Consider the following 19,761-nt stretch of genomic DNA (forward strand, 5'->3'; position numbering starts at 1 on the left):
AGAGCATTAAACAGCTGAACGGTTTAGGTCCTGAATACATGAATTAAATGCAAATGGAATATAAACCCAGTAGGGCTCTGAGATCAACAGACTCAGGTCAAATAGTGGAGCACAGAGTCCAAAGCAAACATGGTGAAGCAGCATTTAGCTATTATGCTGCACACAAATGGAATAAGTTGCCAACAGAAGTGACGTCAGCCCCAAGTCTGCATGTTTTTAAGTCCAGGTTAAAAACTCTTCTTTCTCTAGCCTTTTAGAGCATTTCCACTTTTAAATGATATTTCTTGCACTGTATGCTGTTTTAATTATAAACATTTAAAACAAAGAAGAAGAAAAATACAATCTGTTTTTTTCTTTGTCTTTAAATGCTTTTAATCATGTAAAGCACATTGAGTTACCTTTAGTATGAAATGCGCTATATAAATAAATTTGCTTTGCTTTGCTTACTACTATTACTAGCACGACTACCACCAATCCTACTACTACTACATACTAGAACTGCTTTTACGACTACTGTACTACTACCACTACGGCTCAGGAAATGGATGGATGATGGATTATATTATATCAACCATTGTTGAAACAAAGTGCTGTACGTGAATAAAAAAAATCGAATATAAAACACTTAAAAGCAATAAAAAAACATGAATTATTATAAAATAAAAAAGTAAAAATTAATTATATGTTGAAATCTACGAATAGTAACGACAAAACCTCCATAAAAATGTTCTAGAAACTCGTTCTCGAAGCTTTTGGAACGGCGAAGAAGTTGACACCCCTTTAGAAAGATCCAGAAATGATGTTTCTGGGAAGAGCCAGATCTCGCGATATCTAGGGACGAGACATGACGGAAACCACATTGAGACTGCAGGCAGGCAGTACAGATCGGAGACAGCGACCCGACACCGGTTGGTCAGCGGTGGGGATTATGACCACAGTAGCCCAATTTAAGGGAAGCTACTTCGCTGGACTTTTTGTGCAAACTTAGCTGTACGCGTCTTGTATTATCAATAAGACAGTGGTTTAAGTACGACAGAAGTGAAGTTTGAAGACTGACCTCGAAGATGTCTGTGGTGGGATTTGACTTGGGTTTTCAAAGCTGCTATGTAGCTGTAGCCCGAGCCGGTGGGATCGAGACAATCGCCAACGAGTTCAGCGACAGATGCACACCGTAAGTAGCTGTCTCCAGTTGGGTTTCATGGTATTTACCATGGGAAATGTGTTTTTATTTATAATTTGTCCCACTGCAAGTGAACGCAGCGCTTCCTCTGACTCGCTGCTATGAGCTAAACTTGATTTCTCATTAAACCCTTTAAGTAACCACACTGATTTAAAGTTTAAATGAACGTTTGTATTTTCAAATCTTGTAAGTGGCTCGAGTGTGGCTCAACTCGCATCGTGTTCACATAGCAAGCACGTTTGGCCGCCCGAGCTAGCTTTGTTAGCCAAGATCATAGTTTTTATTAACTGTAACAATCTGGAGGCTGCATTCATTCACCTGGAGACCACGGGCGGGCGGGCGCGGTTCCGTATATTGGCGTTGACTAACCCTCGGTGACTCAAGCACCGCCTAATCGGTGTGCTTTTGACGCAAACCGCGCTGCCAAGGTGACGACAGCAGGCCATGCTGGTTGGAAAATTCTAGCAATACTTAGGGAAGCAATTTACTGTCAGTATTATATTTTTGCTTTAAACTCTCTGAGGTTGGATAATTTTTCTGCGTTATTCGTCATGTATGTTTTCGGCGATGCGCGGCACAGTCTGTATTATTTGTTGTTGAAATAATTTGTTTGACAATGTGTATGCAAACTGACATGTCTACATGTATGATTACGTTTGCTTGAATAATAATAATAAAAAAAATAATTTCAAACATTTTAGCAATATTGTGATTTACCATGAGAGTCTGACTGAATTTCCAAAAAGAGTGAAATATGATTTAAAATATTCAGTTTGATTTATAAAAATACAATCCAATCCAGCCAACCGCAGAGCAAAGACAAACAAGCAACCATTCGCACTCACATTCACAACAACGGGCAATTTAGAGTCTTCAATCAACCTACCATGCATGTTTTTGGGATGGGGGAGGAAACCGGAGTGGCCGGAGAAAACCCACGCAGGCACGGGGAGAACATGCAAACTCCACACAGGCGGGGCCGGGGATTGTACCCCGGTCCTCAGAACTGTGAGGCAGACGCTCTAACCATTCATTCACCGTGTCGCAGAAAAACGTTAAATACATTTAAAAAAGTTAAAACACTACATTCACACAAAAAATCCAAATTGTGTGCATTTAATGAGGAAAAATGCTGGTAATTAAATAATGAAGCACTGTTTTAAAAAAATGATATTCTAAAATGAGGGGGGAATTCAAGCCACCACCTTGCCTCGAATAAAATAAATATGTAAATTCAGGTTTGGTATATATATATATATATATATACATATATATATATATATATATATATATATTAAGAATTAAAAACGTTTTTTTTTTTTTTTACCAAGTTTAAAGAAGGAAAAAAAGGAATCAATGACACTGAGGAAACTCGTGCACACAAAAGAAACATTTATCAAGCCCTCCATCCATTTTCAAATACACTAGATTGACCCAAACACCTGTCAGGCTTGTTGCCTTAGACGCAGCCATTCTTTGACATGACACATGCAACACTTTTGACATTTGTGTTTGTCCGCAATGACAAGTGTGTTTCGACCGCGGCCGGTGGGACACAAGTGGACTCGTGCATACCACTTGATGAGTGTTGACAGGCCTCTGATAATATGTGTGTTTAACAAATATTGTGTGATGTTTGTGGAAATACATACATGCAGTGAACCCCCCCCCCCCCCCCCCTTATTGCGGAGGATACGTTCCGCACCCACCTGATACAGTCGGACCTTATTAAAACAAAAACAAAAAAAAACAGTTTGGTACAATGAACCGCGATACAGCCTGATTTCACTGTTACTGATTTCACTTTAGCGTGTCTTACTTTAACTGAACTTGTATGTGTTTTAAGGTCATTTGTCTCATTTGGACCACGAAGTCGATCGATAGGAGCTGCTGCGAAGAGCCAGGTGAGCACACCTTCCACCAAAACCAACTACATACACATTGATCCGCGCCATGTTTATCCTTCGCTCCTTTTATCTAGGTGGTGACCAATTGTAAGAACACAGTTCAGGGCTTCAAGCGATTCCATGGCAGGGCCTTCTCCGATCCCTACGTTATGTCGGCCAAGTCCAACCTGGTGTACGACCTCGCGCAGATGCCCTCTGGATCGACTGGTATTAAGGTGAGACGTCTTAAGGAGCCTTTTTAAAATTTATTTTATTTCATTTTGATCATATTTGGGTTGCACCAGTATACCGATACTACAAAAGTACAGCGATACCTTGCCGTAAAAAATGAAACAATACGACATGTTTTTAGTGCTGGGACTTCTGCACAATTCGGCAGATGGTGAACATCTGAAAAATATTCATTGTATTCTTATGTGGAAAGAATGAAAGCCGGAGGAGTGCGCTGCAGTAGACTGAAGCGTACTTTATCTAGGCTTTGGCCTCAGATAACAACAGTACAGCAAGCACGCAGGGACAACACCTCAAGCAGTTTTGGAAGACAAAAGTCACATTTACAAATCACTACAACTCCTAGTTTAACTTAACTGTATGGCTCTGTCACCTAAAACAAAGGGAACTAAACTTTGTACGGTATATTTAAGTAACAAAATGTTCTTAACTGTATGGCTCTGTCACCTAAAACAAAGAGAGCTAAACTTTATACGGTATATTTAAGCAACAAAATGTTCAACCAAACCACATAATGTCATCAAACGACAACCCCGGTATCTTAATTCTAACATATAATGTGAAACACCATTGATGGTCTAATGGAAATTAGCATCGATGTTAGGGTGATCATGTACTTAGCCCACATTTCCTGTGTTTAATTTTATACAATGGTTCTAACCTTTATACCAAATACAAAGTTGACCCCCCCCTCCCTTCTCCTGCACTTCTGCTCTTTTGTCACTGGTATCTTTCTGTAGTGGTATACAAAAAAGGCCGTGGATTATGTCACACTACAAAAAGTTTTGGCATTCCTGACAAAATATGTTGGGCCAGAGTTGGGAAATAGCCCACGATAGCAAATCGGCCCATAAAGGGACTGAAATCATGTAGTTTGATCCAGGCATTTGATGTTCACCGAGCTAAAGTCCCCTGAAGTCCGCATCCCCTTTTGTCCTGTAGGATTTTTAGCAGGCAGTCATGATCTTGAATGCTAATAAAAAAATGTCCCAAATGTCAGGTGATGTATATGGAGGAGGAGAGGTTGTTCAGCGTGGAGCAGGTGGCTGGCATGCTGCTGACCAAGTTGAAGGAAACTGCTGAGAGCGACCTGAAGAAACCAGTGGCTGACTGCGTCATCTCTGTAAGGAACTAACCACATAGCATTAAAAATATTTTTATAGTGGGGCCCTGACTTACGAGCTCACCAACGTAAGAGGTTGCCGTCGCTTGGGCGATTTTATTTATTTTTTGCTTTGTGTTGTGAGCTATAATTTGAGGAGTGTATGCCATAACATCTGCCCAGCAGGGTCACAATCAGAATTTGAGTTACTAGCTCAGTCATGGAACGAATTAAAGTTGTTAGTTAAGGTACAAGCCATTTTTTTGTTGTTAAATTGCTTTTTTACGGGTGGCCAATTTATCACTTACTTCACAGGCTTTTTTTTTTATTGGTTTGAGTAAAAAACAAGCGGTTTCCAAGGTGTGTAAATGCATTGCCAGCTGTCTTTGTGGTTCTGTAAAGCTTGGAGGTCTTCACACTACATATCTGAAAGTGTTACAAAGAATGAAAATGCGTTGTTTCTTAACTTTTGACTGTATATAAGTTTCACTTTTAGCTTTTCAAAGGCCATCAAAATTTTTGGTGGGTTCCAGGCAAGTGGCTCACGCTTGCCCCTTTTCCACTGCATGATACCAATTTGGCTAAGGCTACTTTTCCATTGATACTACATAAATCTATTTCAAGTACATGGATCCAAGTTTGCCAAGCCAATACCATGTGAAACCACTACCGGTCACTCATTGGTCAAGCATATCTGTTATTTTATACCGTTTGAGAATACGTGGCTAAAAATGATAACAAAGAACTCTCATGCTAACTTTAGCTATTCCTGTTGCTGCTGTTCTATAGTCCACAGTCTCTACTTTTCTGCAGCGGTCCTTTTTCTTGTTTTCCTCATCCTCTTCTACGATAAACAGCTAACAAGTAACAAAAATGAACACCTGTTCTTGTACACCACAGTTTCTACTCTACTGGCCTGTATTCTTATATTCCTCAGTATCTTCCACGATAAACATGACGAAGTAACAAAACTAAGCACACTTGCTAACATTAGCTTATCCAGTTGCTCAAATATACTATTCTCCACAGTCTCCACTTCACTGGAGTGGCCCATTTTCTTGCTGCCCTCAGTCTCTACTATGAATGGTTACTAGAAATTACAAAATGTAAACATATATGATAACATATGGTCCCCTTGTTGCTGCATTATATTTTACAATCTACACTTTTTTGTGGTAGTCCTTTTTCTCGCCGCCCACACTTTCATTTAGGATAAACATCCCAAAATTACAAAATAAACACACTTGCTAATGTATGCTTAAACTCTTGAAGTATTATACTCCAGTCTCCACTCTGCTGCAGGAATCAGTTTTTGTTTTGCCACCCTCATTCTCCTCTTGAATAAACAGCTAGAAATAACACACACAAAAAAAAAAAAAAACACATGTTAACGTTGCTGTTGCCTCCACAGGTTCCCTGCTATTTCACCGACACAGAGAGAAGGTCTGTCATGGACGCTGCCCAGATCGCCGGCCTCAACTGTCTGCGACTAATGAACGAGACCACAGCCGGTACATGGACAGTCACTATCCACCATATATTAGGACCCTTTATTATTACAGTTGAGCCTCCGAAGTCAAAATTCCCCTTGAGATTCTAGATTGTACGGCGGGAGTCTAGAATTTCTCAAAAATAATTATGCGTCCTCCAAAAGCTTTTTCAGTGGATATCATTACTTTGGCTTCTTGCGAATTTTCTAGGGCACGTATTCCAAAAGGGGACTTCATTCAAAAAGGCCCTAAATGGATTGAATTTGACTTTAGAGGCGCCACTCTAACGTCTTGATGCATTTTGGGTTGGAGACAAAAGTTTTCAAAATGTGAAGGCCAAATGCCATTATTGAATATGAGTGAAAAACTCATGTATGCCACTCTGGTGTGACTGCATAGTTTTTTTTCCCTTCCTAGCAATGATTGAAGATACATATATATGTATCTATGAGGGCATATTATTTATCAAAGTCCGGTTGCGGCAGTGCAATGTTACAATGATGAGAAGAGACTTAACATCACGTGTGTATTGCAGTGACTCTGGCTTATGGCATCTACAAGCAGGACCTGCCAGGTCTGGAAGAGAAGCCCAGGATTGTTGTGTTTGTTGATGTGGGCCACTCTGGTTACCAGGTGTCGGTTTGTGCCTTCAACACGGGAAAGCTTAAGGTGACTATTCACATATTGAAGGTGTATGATCACACAGACATGCTTAGCTGTCAATTATTAACTGCTCATCCTTCCAGATCCTGGCAACGGCGTTTGACTCCGAGCTGGGTGGGAAGGACTTTGATGAAATCCTGGTGAATTACTTCTGCGAGGACTTCGCCAAGAAGTACAAACTGGATGTCCGGTCCAAGCCTCGCGCTCTGGTGCGTCTCTACCAGGAGTGTGAGAAGCTTAAAAAGCTGATGAGTGCCAACTCGTCCGACCTTCCCCTCAACATCGAGTGTTTCATGAATGACATTGACGTGTCCAGTAAGCTCAACAGGTGAGATGCAAAAGTAGACAAAAAAACCTGTGTTCCCATCACCACCATCATCCATAATAATTACGTTTTGTTGCGTCTCCACAGAGGTCAGTTTGAGGAGAATTGTGCGGGGCTGTTGGCCAAAGCGGAGGCTCCCCTGCGCAGCGTCATGGAACAAGCTAGTGAGTGCATGCCATTTGAATAGCAGCGGGATTGTCCATTGACAAGCATGTGTACAACTACGTACAATGGAACCTCCAAAGTCTCACATAATCCGTTCTGTGGTTGAGATCAATTATATTTAGAATAATCGGTTCCTGAATCCAATCCAATAGTTGCCACTTGCCTGCATAAAACTTTTAATAACTGTACAGACAATGTTTTAAGCAACATTTAACATTATTAACTCTCAACCAGGTATGAGCAGAAAGTTACCAAAGTTCAAATGTCCAATGTGTTAAAAACAATCTATGCATTCTTTAATAACGAATAACAAAGGGTAATAAATGTGACAGAACTTTTTTTATTATTATTTTTTTATTTTTTTTATTTTTTTATAAATAACATTAACTGTCACATTTTCTATAGCGCTTGTCCTCTGTATAGTTTTGGGTGGGGGGGGGGGGGTTATACCACGGTCTGGTCGGCAGTCAGTCGTTAGGCACGTATGGACAAACTAACATTCATACTCATGAGAATGAGAAAACAAAAATCATATGCGTAATCAATCCTTTGATGCTGGCTAAAATAAGAGCCAAATCCATATTTTTCAATAAAATATGGAGCGAACTCTAATTTTGAATTTTTTTTAAAGCATCAAGAATTCAGGTTCCACTGTACTTTGTGGGAAAAGGAAGTAGTCAGCCAATTGGCCCTTCTTTTACCTCTGCCCAGAGTTGAAGAAAGAAGACGTGTACGCAGTGGAGATCGTCGGCGGCGCCTCCAGAATTCCCGCCATCAAAGAGCGCATCAGCAAGTTCTTCGGCAAAGAGCTGAGCACCACTCTGAATGCAGACGAGGCCGTGGTCAGGGGCTGTGCACTGCAGGTACTGTATAGAACACATGCAAGTTGTGCATCCTGTCTCACAGCTTCAATGACAATGTATTTATTTATTTTGGAAATGTCATCCTTCCTCCACACAGTGTGCCATTTTGTCTCCAGCCTTCAAAGTCAGAGAGTTCTCCATCACGGACGTTGTCCCTTATTCCATCTCTATTAAATGGAACTCTGCAGCAGAGGAAGGACAGAGGTAAGAACTTGTTCATCTTTTGATTAGGTTGACATGCATTCATTCATTCATCTTCCGTACCACCTATCCTCACTTATATTTGACCTTGTTCACATTTGGCCAGCCTGTTGGACTAGTGGTTAGTGTGTGGGCCTCACAGGTTATAGTTATGGGTTTGAATCTCATTGGCGTTTGCGTGTTATCCCAAAATATGCGTGTTGGGTTCATTGAAGACCAAATTTTCCATAGGTGTGAATGTAAACACGAATGGTTGTTGACTGGTGACCAGTCCAGGGTGTAGGGTGCCTCTTGCAGTTGTGTCAGCTGTGACAGGCTCCAGCGAGCCCTTGACCCTGCTGAGGACAAGCGCAATAGAAGACTGACTGATGATGACACGTCTGTGTTATGACATGTACCAAAAATGTAATCTCCATTTTCAAGTTTGACCATTTTATGACACTTCATACTCATCAGAAATAATACAAATTAAAAAAAATGCCCTTCATGAAACCTTTAAATACTGTGCAATACGTCTAAGTGTATCTGTTGCTAATAGTAAGACTAGCAAACCTTGCTTGCCCTGATGAGTTTTGGTGAGTTTATTTATTCAATTACCGTATTTTCACGAACATAAGGCGCACTTAAAATTCTTAAATTTTCTCCAAAATGAATGGGGCGCCTTATAATGCGTCGTGCCTTATGTGTGCACCAAGTTCCAAAATCTGTAAATGTTGTTGTGTGACTGATGAGCGCTCAGCTTGACTGACTGGGAGCATTTCCTGCCGACACGCTGCTTATATAGAGAAAAGGCGGACGTGACTGAGGACAGCATGCGGACATTAAAGGGGGAAGGGTGCGTCTGAAGGAGGATGCTAAAGGCACGCCCCCAGTAGGTATATATCGCCGGTATGTGCATTGTGCAAAACATTGGTTTGGCTAAGAACCCCCGAATATGACACCTATGAAGAGACACGCTTACGAAGCACAGTTTAAACTGCAATCTATCAGTGTTACACAGAGGAACATGGGAATCGAGCAGCTGCGAGAGAATTCAAGGTTAACGAATCCATGGTTCCCAAGTGGAGGAAGCAGGAAAACAAGCTTTGCCAAATCAAGAAGACGAAGCTGAGTTTCTGCGGAAACAACAGAGGTGGCCTGAGTTGGAAGACCAACTCGAGCAATGGATTAATGATCAAAGAACAGCCGGGAGAAGCGTGTCTACAGTCACCATTCAACTGAGTGCAATAACGCTTGCAGAAGAAATGAAAATCGAACATTTTCAAGGAGGTCCGTCTTGGTGCTTTCATTTTATGAAACGGCGCCATCTATCCTTCCTGGCAAGGACTACTGTGGCGCAGCAACTTCCGGCGGATTACAAGGAAAAGCTGGCCATCTTCCGCTCCTACTGCAGTAAAAAGATTGCCGACAAACACATCCAGCCCAACCACATCACCAACATGGACGAAGTGCTCCTCACTTTCGACATCCCGGTGAACCACACTGTAGAGAAGAAGAGGACCAGCACGGTAGCGATACGCACAATGGGGCACGAGAAGTCGGCTTTTACTGTTGTGCTTGGTTGCCATGGTAATGGACAGAAACTGGTGATTTTTAAGAGGAAGACGCTGCCTAAAGAAAAGTTTCCAGCCGAAGTCATCGTTAAGAACTATCAAAATGGCTGGATGGACCGGATGGTTTTTTCCACACGTCACCGTCCCTGTTGATCTGTGACTCTATGTGCGCCCATCTCACAGCCAACTGTGAAAAACCAAGTGCAGCAAATGAACTCGGAACTTGACATCATTTCGGGAGGCTTAACAAAGGAACTCCAACCACTGGACATTGGTGTAAACAGGGCGTTCAAAGTGAAGTTGCGAGCGGCGTGGGAGCGATGGATGACAGATGGCGAACACAGCTTTACTAAGACTAGGAGGCAGCGCCGGACGAGTTACGCCACCATATGTGAATGGATTGTGGATGCCTGGGCTAAGGTATCTGCTTTGACTGTTGTCCGAGCTTTCGCGAAAGCCGGCATCATTGCTGAACAGCCCCCTGGCAAACCCTGCATGTTTGTAGAGAACTTGCCCAGCTGTTCATTTCGGATACAGAAGATGTGGACTTTGATGGATTTGTGGATGATGATTGATCAAAAAATAACATGAGTACATTGTTAAATTCTTCAATAAAGTACAACTGAACTCAGTTTTGCTCCCGCTGCCTTTTTAAAACATTGTTTTAGCGTGCATGCATGCTACCGTATGTTTTAAGATAGCGTATGTTTTACCATGCCTGCGCCCAATAATACCTTGCGCCTTATGTATGTGTTAAATACAGAAATAGACCCCGTAACTGAGACTGCGCCTTTTAATACGTACACCTTATGTTCGTGAAAATACGGTATACTGTTGTCATTACTATGTACATGAACACATATGTATATATGTTACATATACAAATAAAAACTAAAGAAAATGAAAAATAACTTCCCATCTTTTGTTTTTATAATCTTTGTTGTCCTTTTATCAGGTTTGCAAAATAATCTGGGTTGAAAATGCCCAGGATCCTCTTTCTCAAGATCTTCTAGTTGGTGTTTTACACCTGGCATTCGAGATGACTGGATTTCGCATTTTGATTTTATATTTAAATTATCTTGACTATGATTTGATTGTTAATATCTGTCATTTAAATATGGAAAACAGAGTTGCTGATTGGTTCTGGGTGACATCTCTCACCTCGGTCGTCTTCAGCGCTGGAGACAGTGCGCTGAGATTGGCCATGGGAAGTGAGACGCCCAAGTCCCGCTGTTTGGCTCCTTTAATTTTTTTAAAACTCATTCACTGCCAGCCTTCCCAGTTAACATGCATATTTGACTTCTAAAGTAGTCAATGGCAGTGATTAATTATTCACTATCATGTGCCCCGTTGCGAGACGCTCATCGCTCACTTTTGGTGACAATGACTGCATGTTTCGCTGTTTAATCCACAGTTACATTATAAATTATGAAGTCAAGTGTTGTTTTAAACCACAGCACATATGCTTTTAGATACTGTATTTGCACGGCCTTGCGGCGGCTAGCTTTTTTGCTTGCTCAAGACCCAGAAATGCGCTTCCAGCAGTGTGTGAAAGATCGTTTATGTCAGGTTCAAGACACCTAAAAAAAAAAAACGCATAGATGCCAAACGTAAACCAGGTCACAGACCCATTATGACCTTTGTTATGCAAAAACCAGTGGAACATTTTGGATTTTGATGGAAGGGGGCCTTGAACAATTCAAAGTGGGAGGCAAGCAAATGACAATAAACCTGTTTTTTGTTTGAGTCAAGTTCTTTGGTTTGACTTTGACTTGGAACGTTCAAGTTCAGAATGTCTTACTAGGTTGAGCAACTACATTTGTGCTTTCATGCACGTTCGTAATATCTGGAGTAGTACATTGTCCTTATTTGTGCTTTATCCTTCACACCCCTTCAACAGAATAAAACCCTCTTTCTTTTAACATTCTATTCTTTTAACTTGCTCCCCGTATTGTCCTTGACAGCGATTGTGAAGTTTTCCCAAAGAACCACGCGGCTCCCTTCTCCAAAGTGTTGACCTTCTATCGGAAGGAGGCCTTCGTCCTTGAAGCATACTACAAAAACCCCAAGGAGCTGTCGTACCCCAGCACCTCCATAGGTACAATGTATTGGCCAGCCTACTTGAAAAGTCACACATATAGATAGATTATTATTATATTTATGCGGATAAGTTTCAATATGTCTGGAAATTACATCACATTTGGTAAATTTGTGTGAGGTAATCCAGTGGAAATCCAAAGTGAAACAAAATCATTTTGTGACGCTTGGTTGACTTCAAAGTTTTTGTCGTTATATGTTTTAATATTTGATGCCATTTTTTTTTTGTATTCATTATTGGGTTGAACTCCAAATGTTACCACATTCATAACACTCTTCAGGCATTTAGGGAACTCTTTTTGGACTGTAATTATGGATGCTTTCAAGATCCAAAGTAGAATTCAAAGTAGAACGAAAAATATTTGGTGTGATTGCAGCTATATGTCAGTTTCTATCTGCATACGCTTTGAATGACAAAGGTGTTTTCTAGAGGTTCAACATTTGAATCATTGTGTCTCATACATGGAGTGGAAGGGCTAACTGTTTTTCCACCTCACTCACCCCCACAGGGCAGTTCCTGATCCAAAACGTGGTCCCTCAGTCGTCTGGAGAGAGTGCCAAGGTGAAGGTCAAAGTTCGAGTCAACATTCACGGCGTGTTTAGCGTGTCTAACGCCTCCCTAGTAGAGGTGCTGAAAGCGACAGATGGAGAGGAGCCGATGGAAACCGATCAGACTGTGAAGGATGAGGAGGTATGCACAGTGTTAATTTGGACTTCAGGCAGAAGCCTTTTTGACACAGATATCCCACAAAATTGCCTCATTAAAGCCTTTCGCACATAACTGCACTTTCACACAGAAAACCGGCACATTCTGGAATCATGGTTCATATTCATGCCCTCGCTATATTTCAGATTTTTTTGAGTGATCGATTTTTATGGGCTTTTAGAGTATAGTATTCCCTCGCTATGCGGGAGACAGAGATAGAGCCCTGGTGTGAATAGCGAAAATCAGCAAGTAATTGACGCCCAAAGACAGAGGTTTGTGATTGTCTATAAATGCCACAAGAAAACTAGATTTTTTTTTTTCTTTGAGGCAAGACTAGTGCCTCAGCATAAAAACATCAAATAGGTGAGTTTTTCAGCAAATAACAGAGGGTAGGGTGCCCGCCAAAATCTATAAATAGGCGAATTTAGCGAATGCCGAACAACAAATATGCAGGGGTTCACTGTATAGTGGTGCCTTGAGATACAATCTTAATCCGTTCCTTGACCACGCTTGTAACTTAAAGCAGTTGTATCTCAAATCCTCTTTTCCCATTGAAATTAATAGAAATGCCATGAATCCATTCCAACCTCTTAAAAAAAAAAATAAAAAAAAAAGCCACAACAACAACAAAAAGCGAAATCTTTTAAAGTGCTTTTAATGAGGGAAAGTAGCTATAAATCTAATATTCTTTATAGAAACATTCAGTAATGGAATAATTAAATCGAATTAAAAAGTATTAAACAGTGTGAAGCATACTATCGCTTCGTGGCACGTTGTGCTGGTCATTCTTGTGTGTCTTGGCCACCTGGGGGAAAATAGAAGTCAAACATACGGATCTACTGTACTGAGAACAGAGTATATATGCCTGTGAATATTTTTATATTGTCTGTCTGTATGTGCTGCTTCACCATTTGTGTTCAAATATCAGTAGGTCACAGCTCAACGTCCCTTGATTCAAAAACAGGATGTTATTTCAAGTTGACAGTACAGAAAATGCACAAACATAAATTGATGATTCAGTTACTGTTTTAACATGTCAGAAAATAGGCAAAACTCTTGATAATTGTTTTCCAACATAAAAGAGGTTTGCAAATTTCTTATTTTGATGAAACACAAAGATAATCAGTCTCCTTTATCATAATACACAGAATTCTTAGTATTTACTGCTTTATTATTGTAATAAATATAATTAGGAATATTTACTGTTGAGAGGCTGAAATTCCAAGGTTTTTGGACAATTTTAAGTTAAACAAGGTCTCTAAACAATTACTTGATTATCAAAAATCGTTTTTGATTAATTTGATAATCAATCGTTGGATCTCTAATGTGTATAAAACGTGGGAGGGGTAAAATGATGTTTTTTTTTGTTTTTTTAAATGGTCTTTCTATTTTGTGGATTTTCCCCTATTGTGAGCAGGTCTGGAACATATCCCCCCGTGATAAATGGGGTTCACTGTACTCTTACACACAGGTGATGTCCCTTTTATTATGGCTACTACCTCAGAAGGAAGAAAATTGCCTGGTCAACTTTGGCCCCTCCAGTCCACATTTGTGCCATTTATACAGAACAGTGATAGGAATAAAAGACGAAGAAGTGCGGCTTTTAGAGGCAGTGTAAAAGGGACTAGAGACTCGTGTTAGGATTACTTTCGCACAGTCTTGCTGCTCACGCCTTACCTTAACATTCAGTTTTGTCATCACTATGGAATGTAGCAGGCAGGTACAAGGAGTTCCCTTTGTTTTGATGTCATTGTGGTCGTAACCATGTGTGGGCAAATTGTAATGCATCATAAATTACTACTTCATGTCATCCATCCATCCATTTTCTGAGCCGCTTCTCCTCACGAGGGTCACGGCCGTCCTGGAGCCTATCCCAGCTATCATCGGGCAGGAGGCGGGGTACACCCTGAACAGGTTGCCAGCCAATCGCAGGGCACATACAAACAAACAACCATTCACACTCACATTCACACCTACGGGCAATTTAGATTTGTCAATTAACCTACCATGCATGTTTTTGGGACGTGGGAGGAAACCGGTGCGTCCGGAGAAAACCCACAGAGGCACGTGGAGAACATGCAAACTCCACACGGGCGGGGCCGGGGATTGAACCCCAGTCCTCAGAACTGTGAGGCAGACGCTCTAACCAGTCGCGCACCGTGCTGCCTACTTCGTGTCAGTTGACAGTAATTACAGGGGGTCCTGTTTTACAACAGCCCCAAGATACAAAGGGTTTGAAATGAACTAGTTTGTTCTTTGGCGCAAGAATATGTCGTCACACTGCACAAGAAGGCTAAAGTTTTTCATACAAATATTTACTGTAATTGTGTCTTTTGCGAGCTTACACAGAACACCAAAGTCACAGGGAAAGGAGTAATACATGCATGTCGCTGATGATTAGAAAACTGTTTTTGCTCCCAAGAGGGGACATATTCAGAAGAAAGTCTAATCATGTGACTCAGGCAGGTATAATCAGCAGGAAATTATTCGGAAAAGAGCACTAGTTTCTGTTATTTCTACTTCTGTAACTCATTACTACCAACACTGTTGTAGACTATCTGGAGGAGGTGGCTTAGAATGAAACAGACGGCAACCAAAATGAACACCGAAGTAGTATATTTCACTGTTACATTATGTTCGCTTGTTGTTTTTATGTTGTCATATCAGAGCAAAATGCATGTAGACCAGGAAGATCAAAAAGCAGTGCCGGGTGGAGACAAGAAAGGTGACACAGAAGAGATGGAGGTAAATGTTGTTTTCTTCACACTGTGTGAAAAGTCAATTCAAATAAAATGTGATTGGTAAGTGTATGTTTTGTTTCTTCTCTCTAGTTAAGTTTGTTTTAACAGCATCTAATAGTGTTTCAATTTCTCAATGGATTATCATTACATCGAAGAACAAAAAGTACATCTGTTTGGAGATGGTTGTCATTATTATCGAAGTCTGATATGGACTGAAATTATTCATTTTGTACAAGAAAAATACATTACATAATTGACTTACTAAGTGTCCAATCAGATTGTCAGATGTCATTCATACAATGTACAGCCTCTAGAGGGCATAGCATCTGGGTCAGGAGTCACCAAACTTTTTGAAACTGAGATTTACTTTTTGGCTACTGATTAATGCAAAGGGCACCAGTTTGATAAACACTTCTGAAATAACAAATGTGCTCAAATAAACTTAATATGTTATTAATAATTAATTATCATCATTTATGTAAAGACACTCATCCACAGTAATTAGTAAACTGCTAAATATCAATATGCAATGCTTTATTTCCATAAATCTCTGCCATTGTATACATTTTCATATGAACACTTCCACAACATTTCTAGTAAATCACAATGTCCCATCACCACTGAGTTTCTTGGAATAGGCCCATGGGCTACTCGTGTGGTCCTTGGGGGGTGGGGGGGGCACCACGTTGGTGACCCCTGATCTGGGGGTTGTGATAACCTGTGATGTGCAAGCCTAAAACAACTTACCACGCCTGATTTTCAGATGGTGACGGAGGAAGGCAAACAAGAGAAGAAAAACGAGCCTCAGGCAAAGAAGCCCAAAGTGAAAACAAAGACGGTGGAGCTGCCCATCGAGACCAATTTGTGCTGGCAGCTGTCCACTGATGTGATAAATATGTTTGTGGAGAATGAGGTAATGTTCTAAAAAGCACCAGGCATGTCCAGCATTCACTCATAGTTTTGCCAACTGTTGGTCTCCCCCCCAACACTTTCTTTAACACCAGCGAAATGTTACTTAAATGTGTTATAATTACCCCCAAAGTAGAACCTGTGACACTGGTTGACTTCCAAGTTTTTCAATTTTTAAAACTGTTCTGTAGGAAACCAATTAAAGTTGATTAATTTGGTCAGGCTTAACCTCCCACCATCATAAAACTCTTAACTGTACAGACGTTTTTTTTTTTTTTAATATTAAAGAAGAGAGTGGGCCATAATGTGACCCACGGGCCATACTTTGACCACCCCTGCTTTTAATGCTCACTAGGCTGAAGTCTCATGAGATTGTCTTACGTCACACATAATGATTGATGCTTGTTTTTCTGTAAAATTGTACCACTTTGAATACAATGGAATAGAAAGCCTTTATTGTCTTTGTATGGTGCATATACAACGGAATCGGGGGGAAGGGGAGGTCCACTGTATGTCCGCTGACTTTGCCGTTTGGCTATATCACTTAAATGCTTCTCAAGCAAACATTTACATACTGGTCACGTTTAATTTTCGACATGCCTCCAGGGCAAGATGATAATGCAAGACAAACTGGAGAAGGAGAGGAACGACTCAAAAAACAATGTGGAGGAGTATGTGTACGACATGAGAAACAAGTTGTTTGGCCCCTTGGAGAAGTTTGTCAATGAAGCGGTGAGAAAACATGTTTTAAAAAAAAAAAATAATAATAATCATTATTCCAATTTTCCATCCTTAACATTTACTGTTTGTGTGTATCATTACACGCAGCATCGTGATGCATTCTCATTAAAACTTGAGGACACAGAGACTTGGCTGTATGAGGATGGAGAGGACCAACAGAAGCAAGTTTACATTGATAAACTGGCAGAACTGAAGGTAACTGTTGTTATTGAAAGTATTTATCCAAGTTTATATTGATAAACTGGCAGAACTGAAGGAAACTGTTGTTATCGAAAGTATTTATCAGTAGTGATATTTCTAGCATGGGTACATATTAAAAAAAGGTTACTTAATACATTATTAAAATGTTCATTCATCCCTCATTACCACTTGCAGATAATTGGGCAACCTATTGTTGAGAGAGCCATGGAAGCTGAGGAGCGACCGAGGGCATTTGAGGAGCTGGGCAGGCAAGTCCAAATGTACATGAAGATCCTCAACGCCTACAAGGCAAAGGTAACGACCTAATAACACTGAGCGATAAAGCGATTAAATCTAGTTTTCATGAGTCAGGAATTTATTTATTTATTTATTTTATCACGTCCATATTTCAAAATGCGTCTTCACTGACATGCACTGCTTACACTAACATGGCTGCAAACAACTGAGCTAGTTTACAAGAGCACAGTAAGTGTTGCCAACTTAGTTACTTTGTTGTTACATTCTACAAACTATTTTTCCAAGAGTTCAATTCCCGCTAAGAAACACACAACATGAATGGAATCATTTTCATATAATTTTGCAAAGGAGACCGGTGGAAGGCAATCACGGATTTAATCATACTGAATAACAAAGACGTGTGCATTTATTTATGTTGCAAAGCACTGATTTATGCACTAGGGCTGTAACAATACAGTATTCAAACTGACAATCGTGATACTTTCAGACACAAACCTGTGTCATCTTTGAAAGGGCAGTACAACACCCCTTCCAATTCCTAGAATGTGTGCCTCCAATCAGAGACAGCCATATGAGGTCACATTTCTACCAAACTTAATATAATGAAGTAAGCCTAGATTGCAGATACATTTCTTCAGCAAGGGTTTGCTGAATTACATCATCTTCCAAACAGGACGAAGAGTATACACACTTAGACGAGCTGGAAGTGACCAGTGTGGAGAAGCAGGTGAACGATGCCATGGCGTGGATGAACAACAAGATGAATCTGCAAAACAATAAGGACCTCACGCTGGACCCGGTGGTCAAAGTCAGCGAGATCCACGCCAAGTCCAAGGTACTGAAGCCACGGCCACGTTTCATACACAGTTGAACCTCCAAATGTCGAATACATTCCGTTCCATTCTGTGCAGTATTTCAATTTGTGTTCAAATATTTGTTGCTTAAACAGTTAGTATAGCCACACCAATGCAATTAGGTAGCCCATCTATGGTATTTTGCCTTGTCCGAGTGGCAATAAACAGCTTGAAGCCTCTTTTTTTGAATAATTTTTCAATATGCCATACTACTGCTTGTGAAGTGAGTAAAGTTCACTGCCATCATACAGCACTTGTCTCAAAATCTTTGCTCACAAGTCAAAGCAAGAAATTGCCCTTACGACAACTCTTATCTAAAAAATGCGTCGGGTCACTGATATCTCAAGGCACCACTGTATTGAAATGCCCCAACAAGTGATATAGGATAATGTCTTTGCCTTTAATCCCACCATCATTATTGTTGGACAGGAGCTTTACTCTGCGTGCAACCCTGTCCTGTCAAAGCCAAAGCCCAAGCCCAAGGTGGACCCGCCAAAGGAGAAGACCAACAACGGGCCCACCAACGGGCAGGAGGGAACGACAGACGGCCAGCCTTCCGACTCGGACAAAATCCCTCCCGCAGGCACAGAGCAGAGAACGGCGGAGAACAAGCCCCCTGAAATGGACATTGACTAACTTTTTGCGCTATTTGCCCCGATTACGTCGCACTTGTGAGGATGCAACAGCGTTCCCTTATCAGTACTACTCATCGACTTGTTCTATTTCTTCGTGACTTCAAACTAGTTCATCTGTAATGTTCACACTGGGATACATGAATATGTTTGCAGTATATCTTGTCAAGAGGCAAGTTGAAGAATCGGGATTGTTCTGAGTTCACGTCACGTGCATTTTTATCCACTTTAAAGTGCTGAATGGTTTTTTTTTTGTATTTAGATTTAAAAGGACAGACTCAGTATTTCATTTGTTGTATGGCTTTTCTCATTCATTTACAGTGTAAGAATCTTCACTGGTTTGTTTTTTTCTGCATAATGCTCGCCCAGGTGCTGCTGTTGTTGCTACATCATTAAAAAAGCAAATAATAAACCTCGTTCAAAAGGTGATGTTTTTCATTCATTCAAGATGAAAATAAACCTGGATAATGATGTTGATACTTTCATTCCAATCACCACAACTTTAAAAGAACGCTTATTTTTTTTTCACAATTTAAGATAATTCTCAGGTGTCTTAAGGATCAATAATTAATAGTAAACTTTAAAAACTTTATTTTTTATCCAGCTGAAATTGAAGGCAACACTGCCATTAATGTAAACAAATGGGTCAGAAGTAAATGTAAGCCTCTAAAAGACTGCATGAATCTATATATTTACAAAGAAATTAGAATATCAACTCAAAAGATTTCAGTTCAATTTAGAGAAACATTCACTACACAGAAATATTTCACGATTAGATTTTTTACAGTTATTATTAGCTTGCGGGGGAAAGATTTCAGTTCAATTTAGAAAAACATTCACTACACAGAAATATTTAATGATATAATTTTTACAGTTATTATTAGCTTGCGGGGAACTAAATTTACTATAGAAAGAATGATAGATATGAAACCAACTTATAATTTAATAATATAACATTGCCTT

The 19,761-nt window shown here is 40.3% G+C and overlaps 1 protein-coding gene across 1 annotated transcript; it reads left to right on the forward strand.

The window, feature by feature from the left end:
• The first annotated feature begins 854 nt into the window (after positions 1 to 854).
• On the forward strand, positions 855 to 19,225 carry hspa4a (heat shock protein 4a). Its single transcript, XM_061702368.1, has 19 exons — positions 855 to 1,171; positions 3,027 to 3,084; positions 3,162 to 3,302; positions 4,319 to 4,441; positions 5,832 to 5,931; positions 6,446 to 6,579; positions 6,657 to 6,901; positions 6,986 to 7,062; positions 7,775 to 7,926; positions 8,024 to 8,130; positions 11,645 to 11,778; positions 12,287 to 12,468; positions 15,151 to 15,228; positions 15,988 to 16,137; positions 16,740 to 16,865; positions 16,962 to 17,069; positions 17,250 to 17,369; positions 17,986 to 18,147; positions 18,596 to 19,225. Exons 1-19 carry the CDS (start codon positions 1,065 to 1,067, stop codon positions 18,800 to 18,802), a joined length of 2,511 nt encoding a protein of 836 aa, XP_061558352.1. The 5' UTR covers positions 855 to 1,064; the 3' UTR covers positions 18,803 to 19,225.
• Positions 19,226 to 19,761: the final 536 nt, after the last annotated feature.

Source organism: Phycodurus eques, chromosome 17 (assembly GCF_024500275.1).
Source record: "Phycodurus eques isolate BA_2022a chromosome 17, UOR_Pequ_1.1, whole genome shotgun sequence".
Classification (NCBI taxonomy): Eukaryota; Metazoa; Chordata; class Actinopteri; order Syngnathiformes; family Syngnathidae; genus Phycodurus; species Phycodurus eques.